The sequence below is a fragment of the Aphelocoma coerulescens genome, chromosome 2, assembly GCF_041296385.1.
Source record: "Aphelocoma coerulescens isolate FSJ_1873_10779 chromosome 2, UR_Acoe_1.0, whole genome shotgun sequence".
Lineage (NCBI taxonomy): Eukaryota > Metazoa > Chordata > Aves > Passeriformes > Corvidae > Aphelocoma > Aphelocoma coerulescens.
In genome coordinates this window covers 158,903,015-158,925,267 of record NC_091015.1, presented here as the reverse complement: position 1 = coordinate 158,925,267, position 22,253 = coordinate 158,903,015, and the positions used below count along the sequence as shown (strand labels likewise).

At 37.8% G+C, this 22,253-nt stretch overlaps 1 protein-coding gene across 9 annotated transcripts in view; it reads left to right on the top strand.

Annotated features, from left to right (window-relative positions):
* The window catches only part of CYRIB (CYFIP related Rac1 interactor B), a 96,850-nt gene extending 74,864 nt beyond the window's left edge, over positions 1 to 21,986 (top strand). For 7 of the 9 annotated variants that reach the window (XM_069005485.1, XM_069005482.1, XM_069005486.1 and 4 more), the window contains 10 exons: positions 5,084 to 5,166; positions 10,963 to 11,084; positions 12,757 to 12,862; positions 13,881 to 14,017; positions 14,645 to 14,722; positions 14,817 to 14,933; positions 16,014 to 16,093; positions 17,222 to 17,348; positions 18,711 to 18,781; positions 21,194 to 21,986. In XM_069005485.1, the coding sequence (XP_068861586.1) occupies positions 5,084 to 5,166; positions 10,963 to 11,084; positions 12,757 to 12,862; positions 13,881 to 14,017; positions 14,645 to 14,722; positions 14,817 to 14,933; positions 16,014 to 16,093; positions 17,222 to 17,348; positions 18,711 to 18,781; positions 21,194 to 21,257 (985 nt within the window). In that variant the 3' untranslated portion in view covers positions 21,258 to 21,986. Of the gene's footprint in view, positions 1 to 4,007; positions 4,093 to 5,083; positions 5,167 to 10,962; positions 11,085 to 12,756; positions 12,863 to 13,880; positions 14,018 to 14,644; positions 14,723 to 14,816; positions 14,934 to 16,013; positions 16,094 to 17,221; positions 17,349 to 18,710; positions 18,782 to 21,193 lie in introns of those variants that run through there. The other 2 variants (XM_069005489.1, XM_069005490.1) reach the window with 2 other exon arrangements.
* The last annotated feature ends 267 nt before the right edge of the window (positions 21,987 to 22,253 follow it).

Below are 22,253 nucleotides of genomic sequence, written 5' to 3'. Positions count from 1 at the left end.
GCACCCACAGAGGTCACCTCCAGTCAGTGCTCTGAATCAGGTATTTAGCTCCAAGACAAAGCCCAGCTGCAGGACATTAAAATCAACAGTAGTGCTTGCTGATGGCTTTGGTCTTCATACAGGCTTAACTCGTTCTTGAATTGGGGCTGATTGATGTGTCAACTTGCTCAAGAAGGGTGTAGTTAGTGCTGGGAGATGTTCTTTACTAGGCAATGGTAGCTCAGTGTCGGGGCTACTTAACTGGGATGACATCTGTCTTTTTAAACCAGTAATTTTACTTACTTCAGATGGAGTTGTGGACTTGCAAGGAAATTGGAAGAGTGCTTGGTAAATTAATACTGGCTGGGCATGCCACGATGTGATTAATTACCAAGGTAAATCTTCATAGAACTGCCAAAATCATCATGCTGGTGATGCTTTTACAGGGCATCAAATAGCAGAAGAGGTCACTGAAGGTAGATGCAATGGCTGGGTTTGTAGTCTGCTTCTCACGCTATGGGCGAATTGTCAGCATCTTTAGTATTACAGCCAGTAGTGGTCCTTCTTTCGTGTGTTTTGGGCCCAGAAAAATTGCAAATGATGAGCCACTTGAACAAAACAAGACTCTCTAGTAAATCTTTTTCTTATCTGTCAGAGCCTGATGCATCTGTGAGCTAGGTTGCTTTACTCAAGATTGGTCCAGGTATTCTGCTGACACAGCAGAAAGGTCAGATTTCATTTTCCCTTCTGTAGTGTTCCCTCTGAGTACAGCAGGTCAGCTCTGCCTGCTGCTCAGCTATACCTTCTGAAGGAAAATAATGTACAGAAGTGTAGGGCCGTCTAACCTTAGCTGTGACATATTGACCTGCAGCTGCTTCCACAAATCTGGCAAGTTCCACAGGTGGCACCATGGTCTTGTTTCTAAAAGGTCATTTCAGAGCTCAAGAAGGGAGTGCTTTGCTTTGTCAGAAGAGTAGATTCTGACCTTTTGGCTCTTGCATTCATTACCTTGAATGCTAAGCTGAAAGTGTCCTCCCAAAAAATGCTAGAGAAATTACATCTTCTGTCAATATCTGTCTAAATTGAGTTTTCAAGTTCTTCATAGCCTAAAGTCTTCTTGGATTACAGTTTTGAGAAATTTTTCACAGTTCTTAAAGTACAGCAGATCTTCCAGTTTTAAAGAATGCTTGAGATCCTTGAGTAAATGTTACAGTGCATCTTGATTCAAGTTTCAAAAATGCTAGGTTTGTCCAGTTTCAGCTAGATTTCCATGCACTTCATAGAAACTGAATCTACAGTGAATGTTGTGCTGCTAAGAAAGCAAATGTGATTGCATGTCTTGTGTTTATCAAGGTGTTTTCAGTACAATGAACGCACGAGGGGAGAGGTTTGTTAGGAACTTTGTTATGAACAAGTGTTCAAGCAGCTTTGTGGTCATGTAAATTGAAATACATTCCTATAGCTCATCTTGTCATCTTGCTGCTGTCACAGTTGAACTAATCCATTATCATCAGTTTCTCTCCTTTGCTCAGGGAGGCTTTTCACTGAGCTGTTACCTTTAGGTCAGTTGCTTCTTCTGCTTGAATATCACACCGAGTGTTCCATTGTAGTGCCAAAACTTTTATTGTGCTTTTCTATTTGTTAAACTGAACTCCTGGAAAGAAACCATATATTCCTCCTGGCAAACCTTCCTGAGGGATGAAGGTATTTGTATTGCAAAACCAAGTGCCCAACTCCCTACTTGTTTTAGGAGGTGGTAGGTGCTCAGTGAAACAATCTGTTCTGCTGTGCCTACATGCTCTTCTCTTAGCTTCAAAATACTTCAACCTTATATGCATGCCCCTACTCTGACTTTAACAAATAATGTTATCCAATATTTAAGCCACATGCATGAGCCTATAAACTCTTAGGAGACTGGTTAGTATCAAAACAAAGGCAAAACCTACACAGAGGCATTTTTTTTGAGATATGGAAAATATTTTGGTGGATGAGGGTATGGTGCAGCTGAAGCCCAGCAGTAATTGCAGGTATAGGAGATCTCTTTAGGCCATTAGCACTATTCACTGCCCCATGTTTGCTGCTTGTTTGTTAATGCTGGAATTGAAATATGTAGTACGCTGTTCTGAGATTGAGCTTTGGTTTCTGAATCTGTAGATGGATCACCATTATGCAGCTTCTGGTTTTTTTTATTGGCCCTGTTAAAAATATTTGTTTAAGGATTCCTCTGTCTGCTCCCCAACAAGAAGAACATTCATAATCTGGAAAACTCTGAAATACAAAGTGGCTTATTCAGTCCTGTGTTACAAAACACACTTGAGAGATATGGAAAAGTAATTTCTCTTCTGTTATGTGTTTACACAGCATTGGTGCACATTTAGCTTTAAGATAGTTTGCTAAGCTGTGGGATAGAAGATCCTGGGAAAGCTGTCTCTTTGAAGAACCATGTTTTAATGGATTAGCTATTAAGAAGAGTCTCTCAGCTGGACACCCTAATTTTAAAATTCCTTGAATTAATGGGTGCTTCTCACAGGCTAAGAAATCTGATCTGAATTTCCAGGAAATAAGTTCAAATTACTAGGAAGCAGGTCTTGCATTTTCTTGACTTTAAAGGAGAAGGTTGAACATGTGAAAAAGACAGCATACACCTCCTGATGAAGTGCTGTGTGCAGAATCCACTGTGGTCAGCTGGGTTACACTCAAAGTCATGGTGCTAAAAATCTAGATTCTTAAGAGTCGTTTGGTTATTCTGTAGAAGCTGTTGGAGCAAAGACTTGGGTTATTTTCAGCAATTTGGGATTAATTGCCCCTTCTTTGTCAAGCTTTGTTTGATTGCTGAATCTTGCAGATCCTGAAAAAGAAATCGTATGCTGTTCTTAGTTTGATCAAGAAATCCGTCAACACAGGTTCTGAAAATTTGTTTTGCCAGACAATTTGTTTTGAGTTCATGTTGCTTCAGTTTCCTTGATGCCTAATAAAGTAATGATTCTTAGTGTCGTGCTACCTCCCTCCAGGTAAACATGAGTCTTGAGTAAAAGTAAAAATCAGGGAAAAATTAGAGCATATACTTGTTGCTTGGTATAGTTAGATTAATTTGAAAATTGATTTGTTTATATCTTGTGCTTGAATCTAAATGTCAGATTATTGATGGCTTATTCTTAAATAATTTGAGGTGAGATCTTTGGGTGGTGTCTTGCTTGTCTTTCAGCAGCACTCTAGTGAGCTCTTGGCATTTCAGAGCAATGGTTATTAGGTATATTTTCAGCCTCTGTAAAACATGGGAAGGTTCATGAAAAGGCTGCTTTGTTATGAAATGCAGTTTTCATACTCCCACTGCAGGTATTGATTTCTGAAACTTATGGTAACATTTGAAACTGTTTCAATAATTTATCTGATCTCAAGTAATCTAACAACTATTTAATTTTTCTTCTACTTTTCATTTCTTTTAGCTGGGATGTGACAGCAAACATGAGAACAACTGTTGAAACTTGATTTTTCTCCTGATTTTGGAAAAGTCTAATTTGTGTTTTACTTGTAACTCTGTGATTTAATGGGAAAACTGTTCATTGGCCACAGATGACTACTACTGAGAGGCTTTCCGAAATCTGTTTTGGATTACAGAGAGGTAGTGAAAAAAGTGTTATGATGACACCAGTTCCATTTGAGGTTGCTTTTGTCCTAAACAATGATGGGTTTGTTTGGCACTAAGTGCTGCAGTTATGCAAAACAATTGCTCAGTCACCACAGGTCACATTTCTTTATATGTATTAAACAAAGATGAAAAAGAGCCAGTAATTCACATCTTTATTTTTGTCAAAGCTTATAACTTTTCCAGTTTTTCAACAAATACTGCTCTCTAAGAAGAAGGGGCATGGAAATGCACTGTATAGTGCATGAGTTTTGCTCCCCACCAGAAACTGATGAATCCAGAGTGCAAAACTCAAGGGGAGCCCTGCTCCAGTGAGACCCAGGCGTGTACTTAAAATAGGAAATGGTTATTGGAACTAAATTATTTTGCCATTTTTATTTTTAGGTTTGCTGGCATGGGTAATCTCATTAAGGTGCTAACCAGGGACATAGACCACAATGCAGCACATTTTTTCTTGGATTTTGAAAGTAAGTCTCTCAGCCCTTCACAGCTGGTGCATTTCAAATGGTAACAGTAGGGTTGCTTATACCTGCTGCAGTGAAGGCCAGGGGACTCAGTTGTAAAGTTGGAATTTGAAGGAGTTGCATGTGTTTTTTCTGTTCCTATTTTTTTTTCCTCCCTCCTCCAGTAGTTGCCAAGCCACCATCATGCCGCTGTGTAAATTTTCTTTCCATGTGCTTAGTCATTTTGAGTCTCTGTGGTCAGTGATGTCCATCCATCTGCCTGCAAATCAAGTAATCATGAAATGAGAATTCCTGTTGGTATGCCATAGTAATCTGTGCTGAGCAGTTGTTCCCTATAATCCTCTCATACACAAGAGTGAGTGCTAAATCATTCCTGATCCTGCTTTGGTCATTCATCGTGCAGTTGATGTATGTTTTTTTACATCCAAAAGTCCAAAGTGAAACTATCTGAGTTTCACAGATGTTTTAGGCACCTTGTGTAAAAGATCTGTGGCATATCTCTGTTAGCATTTTCTGCACACTGAAATGGTATATCTTGATGCGGTTTTCTATGATGGCCTTCTGACAATTATAAGGGCTGACAAAATTAAAGCTCTTTCCTTCTGTTGTCCCATCAGGTTAAAATCTAGCATGGCTAATGCTTTCAAATCTGGTACTTGGCTCTCAAGGCAGTACTCCTGCTCAGGACACTGGTGCTAGGATGTACTGGGACAGAACAGTTCCTGGCAAAGCCTTCGGTTGGATTCTGTCCCTTTCCCAAGGGGGCAGCTGTGAGGATGTTGGTGACATGGTCACTCTTACAGGAAAGCTGCATGGCTGGAGTCGCCAGCTGTGCATCCTTGAGGTGGGGATCTCCCTTCACCCACCCTGAAGGATGGGTTCGTACCTGATGGAACTCTCTGGTCTTCTTTTCCCACTGCTTCAATCAACTACATTTGGGCTGTTCTTTCTTACAAAAAGAAAATTTTCTTTTCTCTCATTCTTGTCTTGGCAGGTACCTTAACATGGGGAACCTTCTAAAAGTTTTGACATGCACAGACCTTGAGCAGGGGCCAAATTTTTTCCTTGATTTTGAAAGTGAGAAGATGATTTTATATATCTATTACTCTTTGCCTGCAGTAGACTGCATTTGTCATGTACTAAATGTATGTTTTCATTTTGCCATCCTTCTAACTGCTTTGCATGCCTGAGCTATGAATAATTGTTCATCAGACTTTGGTAGAAAGCAATAACCTGTTCTAAAATATCCTCAGGTCCTTAAATGTAAAACCTTTATTCCAGAAAGGGCTTTCAAATTACATTTGACTCTTGAAACCTTGTTATGGTTTCCAAAATTCCGAAAAGTAGCCGAAATTCTGGCTACTTTTAATCAAAATGTTAAAAATAGTTGTAATTATTTGAAGGCTTAGTGAAATTCCAAGGGGATACATGCTTCTTAAAGGAAAAACTGAAAATGAAACCTTGTAATTGTAATTTCCAGTGTGACTTAGTGATGCTGCATACCCAGATTGGCTCACAACAGCTATTCATAGCTCCAGCATCATCACGTTAAAGGTCTGTATGTGAACCTTACTGGATCTGGCACAGAAATTTAACCTCATGCCTTCTTAAAAGGGGGTCTCAATGTGTATAGAGATGAAGTTGATTTTGAAAAGAAGAGACACGTAGCTTGTCTGATCAATGCCAGGTATTCTAGAAGGATCACATATGTCAGTATCTTTTAGTTTTTGTTGCATGATACAGTATAGCCTAAGAATGGCAGGTAAGTGTTGCTGGCTTCTGCTATGCATGTTTTATTACTTTCTTTTGGGATGTGCTGTTTCTTTACCCAGCTGTACATCAGCAAGCATAAAATAAGGAAATTAATGTTCAAGTACATTTTGACCATGTAATAAAAATACAATGGAATAGCATAATAAAAATATTGATGAAGTATTATGATATGGATAATTTGAGGTGTATTATATCTTTTTTCCCTTGAATTGTTTTTCAGTTTGATGAAACAGTAGCAGTTGTTTATATTAGTTCTAATACAAAAGAAAATGCTTGATGAAATACAGTTTTGCTTCAATGCCATTTAAAGTTAAAACTTCTCCAAACCCTTACCCTGTAGTGTTGATTTTTATCACTTGTCTCTTCTGAATATATTGGTATTAAAAGGTGCTAGTCATACAAGTTATTCATAAAGGGAAGATTATCAAGGGCTGTGTTCAAAAATCAGAAAGCAAAATTTGTCTAAGACCAACTCTCGCATATCGTCAGAGTAGGTAAAATTTAGTGAAGTGGGAGAACTCGTGTGAGATCCTTGGAGTTGTGAAGCTCCAGCTTAATCTGAAAATATTGAAAATTTAATTGGAGTAAATGAAATTCAAGTTAGCTGGATAGAAGAGGCATAGTTCTAAAATAAATTGCAATAAAATTGCTGGGTTTTTTTCTTTTTAAATACAGATTCTTTAGCTATCAGTTTTGTTTTAAAATGCATGTTTTGAGCATGAACAGGATTTGGCATGAGAGTAAGCAGGTTGCTGACATGAAATGCTTACATATGCAGTCAAATTAAGTGACTTATATTATGGCCGAATTGTCAGACTGTTCTTTGTTCATTTTGGACCCTGTTCTGCGTTTGTCTCTGCTGCTATACTGTGTATCCATGCTTCTTTCTCCTCTGTTTCAGATAGCTTGCCTTGACAGGATCTTGGCTTTGACACAGCCAAGATCTTTCTTCAAGACTTGGCACTTAATCTTGTGATACTTAATGTTGTGGTTTTATGTGGAAGGACAAGTAAGCTCTGTATTAAAAACAAATTTGCCAATTCTGTGTTACGCCTGGCCCAGTAATAGGCAGTTTGAAGTCTTTTGTTCTTAAAACCATGTATGTCTTTGGAGTGAGCAGGCTCCAGTGTTTCTTGCATAGTACCATAAAGAGCTAAAAACTAATGTTCATAAAGCTTTCAAGTGCTAGAAACTTCAAATTTAGAAAAGTTTTAGACTTCCAACCATTATTTTTCCCCCAGATGTTTATCTTGGTGCTAGATTCCAGTGATTTGTGTGACTGACTATCAGAATCCATGCAAAAAATATATGAAATGTTGGCTTTTGCTTGCCTCCACGCTGGTTAAGCTTATGCTTTCTTTGGTCATTAACCTTACCTATTTGAAACAAACAGCTGTCTCTAAAGTTGTTCTAAAGTTGGTGCAGTGCCTTTAGAACATGAGCAAAGTGCACAGGTCAATATTGTTTACATAAAACGGACACCTAAAATGTGGGAAACTTCCAGCTCAACTTTTACATTAGTGTCATTACTGTCACAGTTGCAAATCCTTTCCAAATTTACTGATTTGAATAGTAGCTAAAATGTAGTGCACTTTGAGATGGTGATCTCAAGCTAGCGCTGACAGTATCCTGCATTATCTCCAGAGAACTTGGCCATGGTTCAGAGGAGCCACAGAGACAGCATTCTCCATAGTAATGCCAACAGAGATGAATAAATTATTTCATCTCCAGTAGTCTGGCATTTTTTCCCCCTTGTTTGTGAGTTTTGTCCCAGACAGTTTCAGATGACTTGATGTGTTCTTCCCTGGGAAAAATCTCAGTTTAAATAGTTTTCTGTGCAGTGTAAACTTTTAACCCCAAATTTCTCTCCCTACTAGTTCTGTAGGCTAGCCAAATATTATTTTAATAGTCACTAAATGTGTGTGTTCCACGCATGCAATATGTTGTCTCACTTTTGTAGCATTTAGTTCACATAACAGCGTTTGTATATTGTTTCAAGTCTTCTCTTCTGTCTCTATTACCGTGTGAGCATTCTGCACTCTAAATGTATATTGCATCTAGTGCAGTAACATTCTGATTAAATTTAAAATTAATTTACAGTTGAACTCCCCATTTACTTGCAGAACCTCCATCTTTCCTTTTCTTCCTTTTGGATTAAAAATAGTAAAGTTGCCCTGAATAACCAGGGGTCAGCTCCTGTGGCTACAATATCAAGCCTCAGAACATCTCGGTGAGCTGTGCTGTACTTATCTGGTTTGTTCTTTCTGTGGAAAGCATTGCTGATAAAGGCACAGCTGTGTTGTAACATCGTAGCAGGAACTTACATGGACATGGAAATTCTATACCTCTTTCAGCCTCCTCTTTGGATGCCTGGCACTGCTGGCTGCTGTTGTTTTAGCTGCCAAGAGTAACTCCAGAAGTACAACTCCCTTTCCTGCTCTGTGCACGCCCAGGTTGGGAAAAAGGAGTTCCACAGTTAGTGATTCTCAAGTGAAGGTCCTGTAGCTTGAGTCCTCAGGTACATACTGAGGGATGCTATTCCCATAATATGGGAATGCTGCCTCCATCTATTCAAGATGATAACAGTGCTCAGGAAGAGGGACCTCTCCTTCGGTCTTCCCTGTGATGGGCTTACGGAATGCAGTGCCTTGACCAGCACTGGGAAGCAAATAAACTAATTTTGCTCTGGGTCAGCCAGCATTAGGCCCTGAAGATTTTTTATATCATGCCTTTTAACCCCTATCCTAATAACATCTTAAATATTTTGTGAAGGGATAATTTAAATTTATTTTAAATTAAAATAATTTAAATTTGCTTTTTAAATTTGATCTCTGTTTTAGAGATGGCAGAGGAAAGGAGTTGGGACAAATCAGGTTTACAGATTTCTTTTATTGGAGAGGACTAGGTTGACTGAAAATGTGATACCAACCAAAAGAAATAACTCAGTACCTACTTGGTTTTAAAACAGATTGATACTTAGAAATTTGTAATAATCAAAACAAACAAAAACCAACCCACCACCACCCCGACAAATTAAGTACCGACCATTGGTTTAAGGTTCCTGGAACATTTTAGGGAAATGAAATACCGTAGTTGGCTGATTACGTCCTACACTAAGAGAGGTGGTGATGGTGTTGATTTGCCTAGCCAGCTGTCCAGTGAAGAGCACTAAATTTGTATCTAGACAATGATTTTCATTTCTAAACCTGGAGGGTCACAGTACTGCAGCTGTTCTGCTCACTGGTGGGTTTTGAAATGAGGAGCAGGAGTTCTTGTGGGCCCTCCTGCTCTGCCCCTTCCAGTGTTGAAAAATGAACTCTTTTTGCTACACAGGGTAAAGAAAAAAATGGCATGAAAAATTAAATAGGCAGGAGATGTTCTCAGTGTGAGACAATCCAAGTGACAAGTCTTGATTGCATTATTTAACAACACAATCTGGAATGCTACAGAGCTTCACGTCTTAGTCTGTATTTCACTATAGCATTTCATGTTCGTGCATGAACTGCTGCCAGTCAACTGGTGCTTCCCTGTCTGCTCTTTTCCCTCATTTTTTGTCTTCATTTCTTACAGCAGTCTTCAGCAGCTTTCAAAATTATGTGACCTTTGTGATGATCTGAAAAGCACTGGCCACTTTTACTCGATGCCTAATCAATGTGGTGCTCTTTTATTTATTTATTTTTTAAAGGAGCGACCAGGTTCTTTTTAACCTGTGCTAATTCTTTATGTTTCTCAAAAGATCAGTTAAACTGTTGCAAGGTCTATATATAGGGATATTTGTTAATAAAGCCCACTCTTAATGCATAAAACTACAAAACATAAGAGATATTATGCAAAAATTACAGCAAAATCCAGACAGGCAATGCATGTGAAATTTATTTTCTCCTAATATAAACTTTCTCTTGTGTTTTTCTGGTGTGTAACACTAAGATACTGTGGGAATTTTATTTCCAATGTAAAGATGTACCTAACTTCCATGGGAAGTTGTACATATGGATCGTGGAAAAAGCGCTTCTAAAAAGACATTTTCCAGACTCTTCAAATGGCACAAAGTCATGAGGATATATTATCCTTAATAACTTTTGTTTGTCCCTATAAAAAAGAATCTATTGTTAATACCCTGATTTTTGGCATTGGAAATAATGGACTAAAATACAATTATATTTAATCCATAACCTATTCTGACCATGTTAACCGAGAAGTGGGGATTTTTTTACAAGAGCTTCAGTAACTAAGAATTATTTTTTAAAATATGAGTCTATAAGGAACTAACCTTATAGCTTCCATCAGAATTTTAAAAGAAAAAAAATTGTTTCAGGTAAACCATGTTTGAGATATTTGTACTAGGTGATTGTTTTTAAAGGGTAAAACCTTTTGTTGATTCTTCTCAAAACATACTTCTACAGAATCACATTTAAAAATGTACCTGTAGCTTTTTGAAATTACGACCCAATATACTTTTGGGAAGTCCTTAGCTAATTAGAAAAAAATGGGTGACAGCTTATATCTTTAAAGACAGGGGACAAGAAAAAAAAAGCCCTACACAAACTCACACTAGATCTTTTTGTTCTCAGCTCTGATTGTGCAATAAAGTGCAATAAAGAATATGTTTTGAGAATTAAATATATTTAGAAATAAAAGATACATTCCTTTCCCAACCAGTTAAAGATGAGGCAGACAAGATGGAAAATAAAGATGCAGTGTTTCTAGATAACAATAGACATGGACATCTCCTGTGCTGTCCGCAGTGAGTGTGTCCTTTGAGTGTTTAGCTAAGTTTCTTCCAGCCTCTACTGCACCCCAAGGTGATATTCTGTGATAGTCATAAAGACAACTCATCAGAATTTCTTCTCCTAACTCAGTTTTAAATAAGTCAAGAAGATAGAATCCAGGTGAATTTTTGGGATGGTAAATGAAGAGACTACTAAAATGAAAACAATTAGTCTCTTGGAGTTCCTTATACATTGTAGTAGCTCTTCAGAGAATGAAAATTCTTGATGAGTTGCTGCATGAAGAATTTGTCCCATAGGTGATGGTGTGCCTATTGAATTCCATGTTGTTGTTAAAAATATATATATACATTTAATATGTTCTGCTGTTTAGATGCCCAACCTACAGAATCTGAAAAGGAAATTTATAATCAGGTGAATGTAGTGTTAAAGGATGCAGAAGGAATACTGGAAGACTTGCAGTCATATAGAGGAGCTGGCCATGAAATACGAGAGGTGAGCTAGAGCGCTACAATTGTGCACAACCTGTGGTTGTTCATTGTCTGATCTTAACCAAATACTGCTGGGGTTTAACTTTGCTTGCAGGAGCTGTTTTGGCAGAGCATGTTGTCTATTAAAATCACTGTCTTGAATTTCTGCTCTGGAATGTTTCTTTTTAACAGCAAAACAGATGTTGCTTGTTTCAATCATATTAATCCACATATGTAATAGCAAATGATGCTTCTCAGAGTTTTTAGTGAATTGTTGCTATTGATTTTTCTTTGTATTCCCACATATGCTCTTTTTGAGTTAATAGTGAATTTGGAAAGAGCATGGTGTGACTGCAGTGCAATACTGAGTAGTGTTGGCATGCTCTTGTATGGTAACTGGAGAAGCCTGGTTTGGTAATCCTAACACAAAGGGCATCTCATTTTCAATCCCTTTTAATTGACTTTTATTTACTAAAGTAGATGTTTGGATCAGAAGCAAAGTTCCTGTACAGAACGTCACTCCATTTTTCCTTTGTTTAAGAAAGGGTGGGATAAATACTCTCCCAACCCCCTTTCTTTCTTCCTCACATGCAGCAATGGGGGCTGCTTTGCTCCTGAAGGAAGGAGTTACTCACTGTAACATACCCTTAAAAAATAGTATTAGATAGGAGGAGTGTCTGCTCACTCCATATGAATTGAGATACTAATAGCCATTCAGCTTTGAGAGTTTTTCTCTTCATGGAATTCATAAGGTCGGTTTAAGAAGGATAACTGTGTCACACAAAACCCTTAGGAGGGAAGATAGCTTACTTGTTCTTCAAGGAAGGAGTGTGTTCAGGGACAGGCTGTAGGATCAGGCAGGAATGTGTGCCTGCAGATCCCAAGGAGAAATGAGAGATACTCTTCTGAGAGGAGGTAGACATGGCAGGAAGGAAAGTTTCTAGGACCAGAGAGGAGTGTGCTGCAAGCCACAGCCCAGGGTTGACCGAAACAGTTTTTGTAATCAAGAACTTGACAGTGAAAATGTTGCAGGAGAGTTATGAGCATTTTATTTGTGTTTTCTTAGTATATGTTCAGTTGCAACTGGAGAGGTTGCATTTAAGGTATTCTGTGTCTGGGAAGTTTACTGTAAAGACAAAGTCTATAAATATATCCCTCAAGGCTGTGGTATACATTATGTCCTGGTGGTACTTTATGTTGTTGATTATGCTTAAATGTTCCTACTGTAATATTTATCCTGAATTTCACAGCCATTTTTTTTTTCTTTGCAAATTTGGGAATTAGTGATAGATACCAACATTAGGATGAGGCTTTGATCACTAAATCTTTTTTGCTTGGAGTAACCACAATAAAGTTGTTAATTTTAATTAACTAGATCTGGTTATGTAAATTTTCTTATCTGAGTAACTTGATTTTTAACCATTTCTTTATACTCTCTCCAAGCTGTTTTCCTGTTCAGGATGCTTACTTTCAACACAATTATTTAGACCTTTTTGGAACAGACATGGGTTAGTACATGCTTGTCTCTCAACTGAAAACTTCTTAGTAGGTAGATTTTTAATTATTAGCTCTTCAAGCAATTGTTCTGCATAGGTGTTTTGTTTTTTTGTGTTTTGTTGTTTGGGGCTTTTTTGTCAGCAGTGCATCAGTTATTCCCAATCTAAGCATACTTTTCTTCTCTTTTTTTCTAATTTAAGGCAATACAGCATCCAAATGATGAGAAGCTGCAAGAGAAGGCATGGGGTGCAGTTGTTCCACTAGTAGGCAAACTAAAGAAATTCTATGAATTTTCTCAAAGACTAGGTGAGTAGAAAGGTGTTAAATAAAGGGGGTTTTTGTCTTCATTAATTAGTATATTTGGCATATTCATATGTGATCACATCTAGGTCAGCTCCTTAGTGGAAAAAGCTGATATTGCATAGATTCCTCCCATACACTGGATTGGATGACAACAAACTTGCTTCAGTGGATACCTGAGAGGAGAGAGAGATTGGGAGCATACTTTTTGCTCTTCCTTTACTCCTTTAGTAACTCTGGAAAGCAGTAACTAGCTGACTGACTGGAAATGAATGGACTAAATCAGAAATTAATTCTGTGTCAGTATTTTTGTTACCAAGACTATTTAAAAGAGACTGTATTATTCCTCCCTAAACACCAGAAATAATTTGATCTGGGGGAATGCCTGGTCTTGGTTCATACAGATGCAATACTTGAGATGGTGCTTCATGCCTCTTTTGAAACTCACTGATGTGGTGGCTACACTGATAAAACTTACTAGACTTATTTTTTCACCAGCTTTCTGTTGTTATCTCATTTTTAATCAAATTTATTAACATAGATTGTAAAAAATGTGTTTAAAACATGGAAACTTTGTGCAAGCAAGTTCTGCTTTTTTAAATGGGTGAGGTATTTTTCTCAAGAAGATGAAGAGGAAGTTGGATTATAAGTTTATCTTGAATAACGTGACTTGTGCTTACAGTTAAGTGCCTCTTGAATTCTGTCTTCTCGTAAAGGCTGAAGTCTGCTAACACAGGTTATTGAAATGTGTTTTACACAAGTATTGCAGACAAAGCTTGAGTAAAACTTTTCAAGAAGGTTTTTTGGTGGCTGTCAGTGCTGATGAGACCTGGTCTGTACAGCAATTTGTAAGTAAATATGACAGCAGTGACACATAGATAAGCAATCAGTCAAGCCTCTTTATTATTAATCACCATGTATTTTGGCAGACGTATGTTTTAAGTCTAGCATGCAAATATCAGCCAGTATTGATACAAGAAGCAGGTGCAGTTGTTTATTGCAAAATTGTCTCCTGTCATTGCAGAGGCAGGACTGCGAGGCCTGCTGGGAGCCCTGACGAGCACTCCATATTCCCCAACACAGCACCTGGAGCGAGAGCAGGCTCTTGCTAAGCAATTTGCAGAAATTCTTCACTTTACACTCCGTTTTGATGAGCTCAAGGTAAGAGTTTGTAATCAGGAAGGCTGGAAAAAGAAGCCAAGTCTGTTTAGTGAAGCAATCTGAGTTGTGTTCTGTTCTGGAATAGAATGTGCAGTGGGTATTCAAATATCCAATATGCTTGGCTTGCTCTCCTGACCTAGAGTTAGATTAAACTAGAAAGCAGATGAAATATCATATTAGCTTTAGGCACTTGTTGTATTTCAGTTTATATTAATCATGTTTCTTCACCCAAATTTGGCATATCTCTTGGGATAATGCTGCTGCTTTTAGCTTGTGTGCACCCATAGTCCAGCTATTTTCTTGCTAATGTGCAAAGAAGTAAGCTGAAATGATAATTAATTTGCTGGTCTGGTCCTTGGAGTCAAATTAGCAAAGCAATGTTTTTCAGCCTACTAATTTCCAGCTTCTGTTTAGAAGACTGATCCTTTTCTTGTTCCTGTTAGAGCTTGTTCTGAATCTGAGAAACCAGAAAGCTTTATGTTGTGGTTCCCAGTTCCCAACATGTCACGGGCCTTTTTGCTTCAGGAAGTTGAATATTTTCTTGTTGGGTATGTTATATTTTACGAAAACTTGTTCTAATATTTTTCTTGAATTTGTCACAACTCTCTTGCTTCTGTGTCTACTTAGATGACAAATCCTGCTATACAGAATGACTTCAGCTACTATAGAAGAACTCTGAGCCGCATGAGGATTAACAATGTCCCAGTAAGTAACCCTTGGATGAGATGAAATGTAATCTTCTGCTACCACCTCTCTTCTCCATACACAGAACAACTAAACCCTTTCTTCTGTTTTTTAGGCAGAGGGAGAAAATGAAGTAAATAATGAGTTGGCAAACAGAATGTCTTTATTTTACGCTGAAGCGACGCCAATGTTGAAAACCTTAAGTGATGCCACAACAAAGTTTGTGTCAGAGGTAAGAGTATAAATTTATGGCTTGGATAATGTGCTTCAGAGCACTGCAGGGCCAGACATAATGGGGAACACAACTTCCACCATCTAGAAATAAAACTTAGGGTTTGAAGCCTCAAGAAATGTAACATATCTTTCCCAGATGTTGTAGGGTTAGGGACTCCAGCCAGGCACTTTGTGTGTGTGTTGCCAAAAGTTAATGGATAGTGTCACATCAGTAGTGATGGCTTTCCTCAAAGAGGGAGGTGGGACAGGTAACTATTTTGCCTGTATTGTGATGGTGATTTAGAGCAGAAATTTCAGAAAATTGAAAGGGAAACAGCTTGATTCTTTGTGCTTGAAAAGGAATGGAATTGAAATGTAGCTTTCTTTTCTCCTTCCCAAGACACTCTTGTTACACTGTGTAAAGTCAAGTATACTATGTTATTGCAAAAGGGAGGAGGAACCTGAACTGGAAAAGTATTTCAACATTTTGAGACATCCCTATTTATCCTTGACTACCCAGTCACTACAAGTATTGTGCTTGCCCTCTGGTAACTGTGATGATTTTTAGCTTACGTGCAAAAAATGCACACTATTTCTTAGTAAAAAATAATTGTACTTTACATAATTAATACAAAGTTACATTTATCCTTTAATGGTTTTTTTGCCAAGTTCTGCTTTATACTTGAAATGCCTTAAGAAAATTATCCTCTTATTTTATATTTCTTTATGATATTTATCTGCAACAATTTTAAGTTTTACTATTACAGCAGATGAATATATTTGACTATAGAAATTTTTGTTTTTGTAGGAGTAGGTTAGATGATTCCTTCAAAACTTTCCAAAAGTCAACCATGTTAATGGTGTAGTTTTTTGACTACAAACAAGCAGGCAAAGCCTATGTGGTAGCCTTTCCTCTGTAAATTGCTAATCTGTATGGTAACATTTAAAAAAAAATGCAAGACTACCTGACTTACCATAGCTGTGTTGATATTTTTAATTGCTCCACATTGCCATGCCAGCAGATAACTGGTTTGACTTAGGTTTTGTAGTATAATATTTCACAGTAATTGAATTGGAAGCTGTTAATCTTCTTTTGCAGAATAAAAATTTACCGATAGAGAATACAACAGATTGCTTAAGCACCATGGCGAGTGTGTGCAGGGTCATGCTGGAAACCCCGTGAGTACAAACAGTGCTTGGGTTGGGTATGAGTCATCTCTCTGTTTCAGACCTGACTAGTGATGCATGAGGTGAAAGAAATATAATCGGGGTAATTAGGAACTATGGTGTTTCCTTTTTATCAGCCTCGTTGTTTACCTTGACATGAAACCCCCTTGTCTCATTTTGCCAGCCACGCAAATCATGCAGTCTACTTTCTGAACACATTAATATTTAAAAATAGAATGGCTATGGAAGCTAGACAACTTCTTGGCACTCTTTATAAGTGGTTTTCTCATGTATAATTCAGAGAAATAGACTATTTGAGCATGATTGCCTGGGGCCTCCTGAAAGAGGGGGCTGTGGGCAATGCAGGGGATTGTCCTTGCGGGCTGGCCCGGCTGATGGCTCTAACAAAATGACAGTGCTTCTCTCAGGGGAATTAAGAGACAACTTCTAGGCATGAAGGCAGTCAGTTGTCTACTGTACATTGAGAGGCACTGGGAGTATGACCAAAGTCAGACTAAACTTTGATTATTTTTTTAAATCTGTTTCTTCTGTGTTCTAAATAGTTTTCTATTGGTAAAATTATTTGGGCATGAGCTATGTCTTTTTCATTAAGTTTCTGTCCAAATACCACAGGAGATTTGTTTTGGAGTACATTAAGAGCTCCAAGCATTTATACTCTTACCCTTCTTAAGAAGGGACTGTTCCATTAAAAAAAGTAGTTAAATGTTGTCCATTACCCTGCCTTTTTTTTCCCTAAGTCAGAAGTTTGGATGTGTATTAGAAGGTGGCAGGGAGAAGTGTAGGAAGCATTGGAGACAAAGTTAGTATGTATTGTTTTAATGTTTTTTGTCTCTGAAAAAATCCAAATGGTATAGCAGCAAGATCCTGTTTTAGGTTTGAGAATTTTTATTCATCTTCAGGTAACTTTCTAAACAGTCATCTGGCTTTTGTCAGGTTATTGAAAGGAATAAAGAAAACTCTCAAAAGTTTGGGGTTGGTGGATTTGGCTGGGTTGGTTGGTTTGTTTTTTTCTCTGAGGATTTGTAGTAGAATTTTTGTCTTTAATCTTATTTTGGGTATTATTAGTATATACTGTCATCTTGTGTTTCATAGATAATAACCTGTGGTTTTGAATTACAGTGAATACAGAAGCAGGTTTACAAATGAGGAAACAGTATCATTCTGTCTGAGGGTAATGGTGGGTGTCATCATACTCTATGACCACGTGCATCCGGTGGGCGCTTTTGCCAAAACTTCAAAAATTGATGTAAGTTTACTGTTGCTAAATAATCTCCTGAGTATTTAAATTCTATGTAGGCTCCTCTTCTGTCTTCCAGGTTCTAGTATCAGATAGATACACTGGTTTGGTTCTAAACAGGTAGCCATGAGCAAAAATATATCTTTAAGTAGTGAGAAATACAAACTAGGCCTTCGGATGTGTAAGTGGGTCATGAAAAATCTGGTTTTTATGTAATTCAGGTAGTGTCTAGAAATATTTGTAGACAGTGCTTGTGTTGAAAGAGCCAGATCAAAAATGTAATGGCTGAATGTAATAATTCTTAGTTGATTTATGATAAACATATATTTTTGCTCATGGTTCCATTTTTTTAATGTTGATAAAGCAGTTTTCACTTGAAAGTTGCATTGTCTAAAGTTATCATAGAATGGTTTGCATTGAAAGATCATCCAGTTCCAGCACTCCTGCCATGGGCAGGGACACCTTCCACTGGACCAGGTTGCTTAAGGCCCTGTCCAACCTGGCCTTAAACACTTTCAGGAATGTGGCAGCCACAAGGTTCAAAGTAATTCTCCCTCATCTTATCACTCCATGCCCTTGTAAAATGTCTCTTTCCAGCTCTCTTGTAGCCCCCTTTATGTACTGGAAGGTGCTCTGTGGTCTCCCCAGAGCTTTCTCTTCTCCAGGCTGAACAGCCCCAGTTCTCTCAGCCTTTCCTCACAGGAAAGCCTTCTGATCATCTTCATGACCCCCCTCTGGACTCGCCCTGGCAGGTCCGTGTCACTCTTCTGCTGGGAACACCAGAGCTGGGTCCAGGTGGGGTCTTATAAGAGCAGTGCAGAGGTGAAGAATCTCCTCCCTCACCCTGCTGGCCACATTTCTTTTGCTGCAGCCCAGGACACATTTGCTTTCTGGGTGTCCAGAGCACATTTCCAGGTCATGTTGAACTTCTCATCCACCAATACCCCCAAGTCCTTCTCCTCAGGGCTGCTCCCAATCCATTCTCCACCCAGCCTGTATGTGTGCTTGGGATGCCCTGACCCAGGTGCAGGACCTTGCACTTGGCCTTGTTGAGCCTCATGAGGTTCTCAGCCTGTCCAGGTCCCTCTGGATGCCATCCCTTCCCTCCAGAGTGTCAGTAACACCACACAGCTTGGTGTCACCAGCAAAGTTGCTGAGGGTGCACTGATGGAGCTTTTTAAGTAGCTAAGCCAGTCTGTCATAGGAAAATGTAGTACTGAAAGCTTAATTCCTTTCTAATACCCAGAAAATGTCTTTACACTGCTGCTATCTTAAAATACTTATTTTTGATCTTTGACAAACTGAATACAAAACATTCCTGTAAATTCAGAAGGTATTAGCATGGAAAAAACTAATTTTTTTAACTCCTAGATGAAAGGATGCATCAAAGTTCTTAAAGACCAGCCTCCTAACAGTGTAGAAGGCCTTCTAAATGCTCTCAGGTACTCCTCTTTGTTTCTTGGGGGTTTTTTTTAATGTTTTGATATGAGTTTTCATTAATTGTTCAGGGTATTTTCTTTATAGCAAAGTATTCAGTGACTCTTACAGGGAAAGGTGAATGTGATTATTGCAGTCTTTTCTTCCAATGTGTCTTGAGACAAGGATGTATGAAGAAGCCTCTGGGTTTTAAACCAGGTTGTGAGCTTGCAATTGTTCATTCTAAGATAACTTTTTCTATGTGTGCAGGTTAAGAATGAGTCAGTATGGTGTGGTAAGTAACTAGAAATTGTTCCTTTTGAGAAAGTACTTCAGACACAAGTCTCTGTGTTTTGCTGTAGAATAGATGAGACAGGAATTTGCTACGTTGGTTGGAGAAGTAAAGAAAAACTAATAATGCAGTATATTAATCTAAAACCTGCTAATTTGGGCCAATAAAGCTGTATCTATAGGCAGTAACATGTTCTTTGCAAGGGTGTCCAGCATTGGAGGAGTGGCAGAAAGTGCCAAAATGCGATAGGCAGATGAAGTCTTCGTTCCTGTCCCTACTTGGAAAAGTATCATTCCTTTGGTAACAAATAACTGTAACTGGGTGTTGTTACTCAGGCACTTGCTTGGAATGTGGAAGCTTTAGTTTGTCTTGCCTGAAAGTGTCCAGTTGTGATTTGTTTTCCTTATCTGTAGTGAAACTGCTTTAATTTCATTTGCTCTCTTTTTATTTTTTTTGTGTATGTTGTGGTTAGTAGTGAAATAATCTGGTATTGTAGGTGGGTTCTTTTGCAGAGTCATTTCAGATTATTAGTTAAAATAAAAAATATCCATGCCTAATTTGAAACTTTGTGATTATTTCCATGCTAAAATCATGTTCACCTCTGAACTTCATGTACATGATCAGTCTTTGAGATGGTGGTCAGTAAAAACACAGGTTTCCAGAGGGAAAATGCTGCATTATCATTTATTTTCTGACTAGTTTATTGTGATTGCAGCTGCAATGATCACCAGTCTTTACTAGTACCCCATTTTTTCCCATCATTGTTGACACCATGAAAGTACCTGGAAGGCGTAGTTTGGTTCTCACTGCACTGAGTAGTGACATTAACTTTTGCTTAATTACACAACCACAATTAACTTCATGGTTAGCAGTGTAAATCCAGTCCTTGCTCTCAAGCTGTTCTTTCCCTGCTCCAACCCTTTCCATGCATGGATGCTGTAACAGTCCTGGTTTTGTACATTTGCTCATCTGGGTAGGGTATTTAAATCTTTTCTAAACCACATTTGGAACTGTTAGGAAGAGATGCAGAGGTGAGCTGCTGTGTGCTTGTGTGATGAAAACAGGTTCAAGACATCATCATGACAAATTAAGTCCAAATCTAAGTCTTTGATTCTGGAGGAGCAAGAAGTTCTCTTGTTTTCCCAAGAGACAGATAATATGTTTCCAAAGCAAATGGAAGGTGGTATTGATTTTGGAGTGAGATTTGCTCTTTGTAATTTCAAATTCATCTGAGTACTGTAATCATGTTCAGCTTTTCCACATGGACAGAATATCAAATGCAATAACTTTTCAGGATTTCAGAAAACCTTAGGCTACATGTTTGTTGAAAGTATAAATTACCAAAAAGTGCTGAAATCTACAGTGGTCTTAACTTCCAAACTAAAAAGTAATTATATATTTATCAAGTGAACAAGTGAAATGGTAGTGCAGTTGTGGATCACAATGAAAGTGCTAATTTAACATGTTAAATTTAAATTACAAAATAAGTTTTATTTGCTTTTAGATTAGTTAGGAAGGAAGATCAGGGAAATTAATCATAAAAAAAAGCCTGTAATGAGGATATATTTTAAAAATAGAGGTAGCCAAGTTTTTTATAGTAATTTAAAAATGTGCTGTTGTTCTAGAGAATTTTGAAAGGGGAAGGAGCTGAAATAAGCACATGTATGCTCTGTAGTTTTAGCAGCACAGTCACTTAACTAAGCAGCAAATTAAGCTAAAAAGTGGTTAAATCTATTGTCTTTGAGGGATCTTAGAAAGGTTTGGTCACTGGAAGTTTTGAAGAAGAATTTCTGAAGCTGTTTTATTTGAAGATGTTTCCTGTGGGCAGAGCCCTCAGTGTTAGTCTGATGGATAATTACCTGTCACAAGTGCTACTGTGAGTTTACTATGAAAGTCAATGTCCAGCTGCAGCTTATTCTGAGCTCCCCTTGGTGCAAGGCTGCTGGGTTATAATTCTGATTGATAATAGCATTTTCTGATCAGAATGTCTGATTTGTGTTCTCAGTGACCATGGAGTGGGTGATGATCCATGGCTGAGGGTTTTGCTCTGGTGTAGTCAGGTTGAGCCATAAACAAAGAAATTACACATTTGTAAGCCAAAGCGCAATAGCATTTATGCTCATCTTGACTTTATTTCTGTGTTTAGGTACACAACAAAGCATTTGAATGATGAGACTACCTCCAAGCAAATTAAATCCATGTTGCAATAACAATTACCTGGAATTCGCACCTGCTGTAGACAGTATTCTGCAATGACTGAGATGCACAGATTTTTTTTTTTTTAGTGATTGCAACTACTATCTCGTTCATTCTTGCTTTTAATTTTCTCTCTTCCTGTTTACCTTTTTTTTTTAATCACTTTCTTGTACCTAAGTAAGCTCAGACTTCTTTTCTGTGCCAAATCAATGAAAATTATCAATTCTGGAAAGTATTTCTACTTCTCAGAATAGCCATCCTAAGTGGCAGCTAATTATGCGTTGCATTTGGATTTCTCTGTACTGGGGAAAGATTTGTGACTTGAACTAAATATTTTTAAACTTGTGGTTTTTTCTTTTTTTGAAAAACTAATATTTAATATTGCTTCTTCTGCATGGCAAGACTGCCTACTTCTGCTATTTAAAAATCCCTTGATGACTTCATTTTCTATTGCAGCTTATTTTCATGTGCAACCATGAGGAAACTAAAAGCAGATTTGTTTAAATTAACTGTGTTTGTACAAAATGGTACCCAACACAAAAGTTTTTTTAAATGAGTAAAAACTGTTTTGTTTAAAAGTTACGTTTGCATTTTGACTCATTTTTGTAAGGATGTATGTTGTATGTTTAACCTTTAATAACTAACGTTAAACTGTGGTGTGTGCGTAGCAAAATTACGTATGCATGTTCATGTCAAATGATTGGCTGTGGATAAGATAATAAAATCAGCTTTCATTTTTCTAAGTGTGGTTTGATTTACCAGTATTTTGAGTGAGATGTCTTCGTGCTCTTTGGATTTTTACAAAAAAATAAATTTATAAATTTTATATAGTGAAAACTCTGCTGTTTCATTACCAGTAACCAGTTGCCTAATCCACTGATTTAAGCCCTAGTGTGTTTTAGGGTTCTTACTCTTCATTCTGTGCTGCTTCCCTGTCTCCAGAATTATTACTCAGATAGGGTTTGTGGTGAGGAACTTGGTGCAATTCCTATGGATCCCAGTGGACGTTG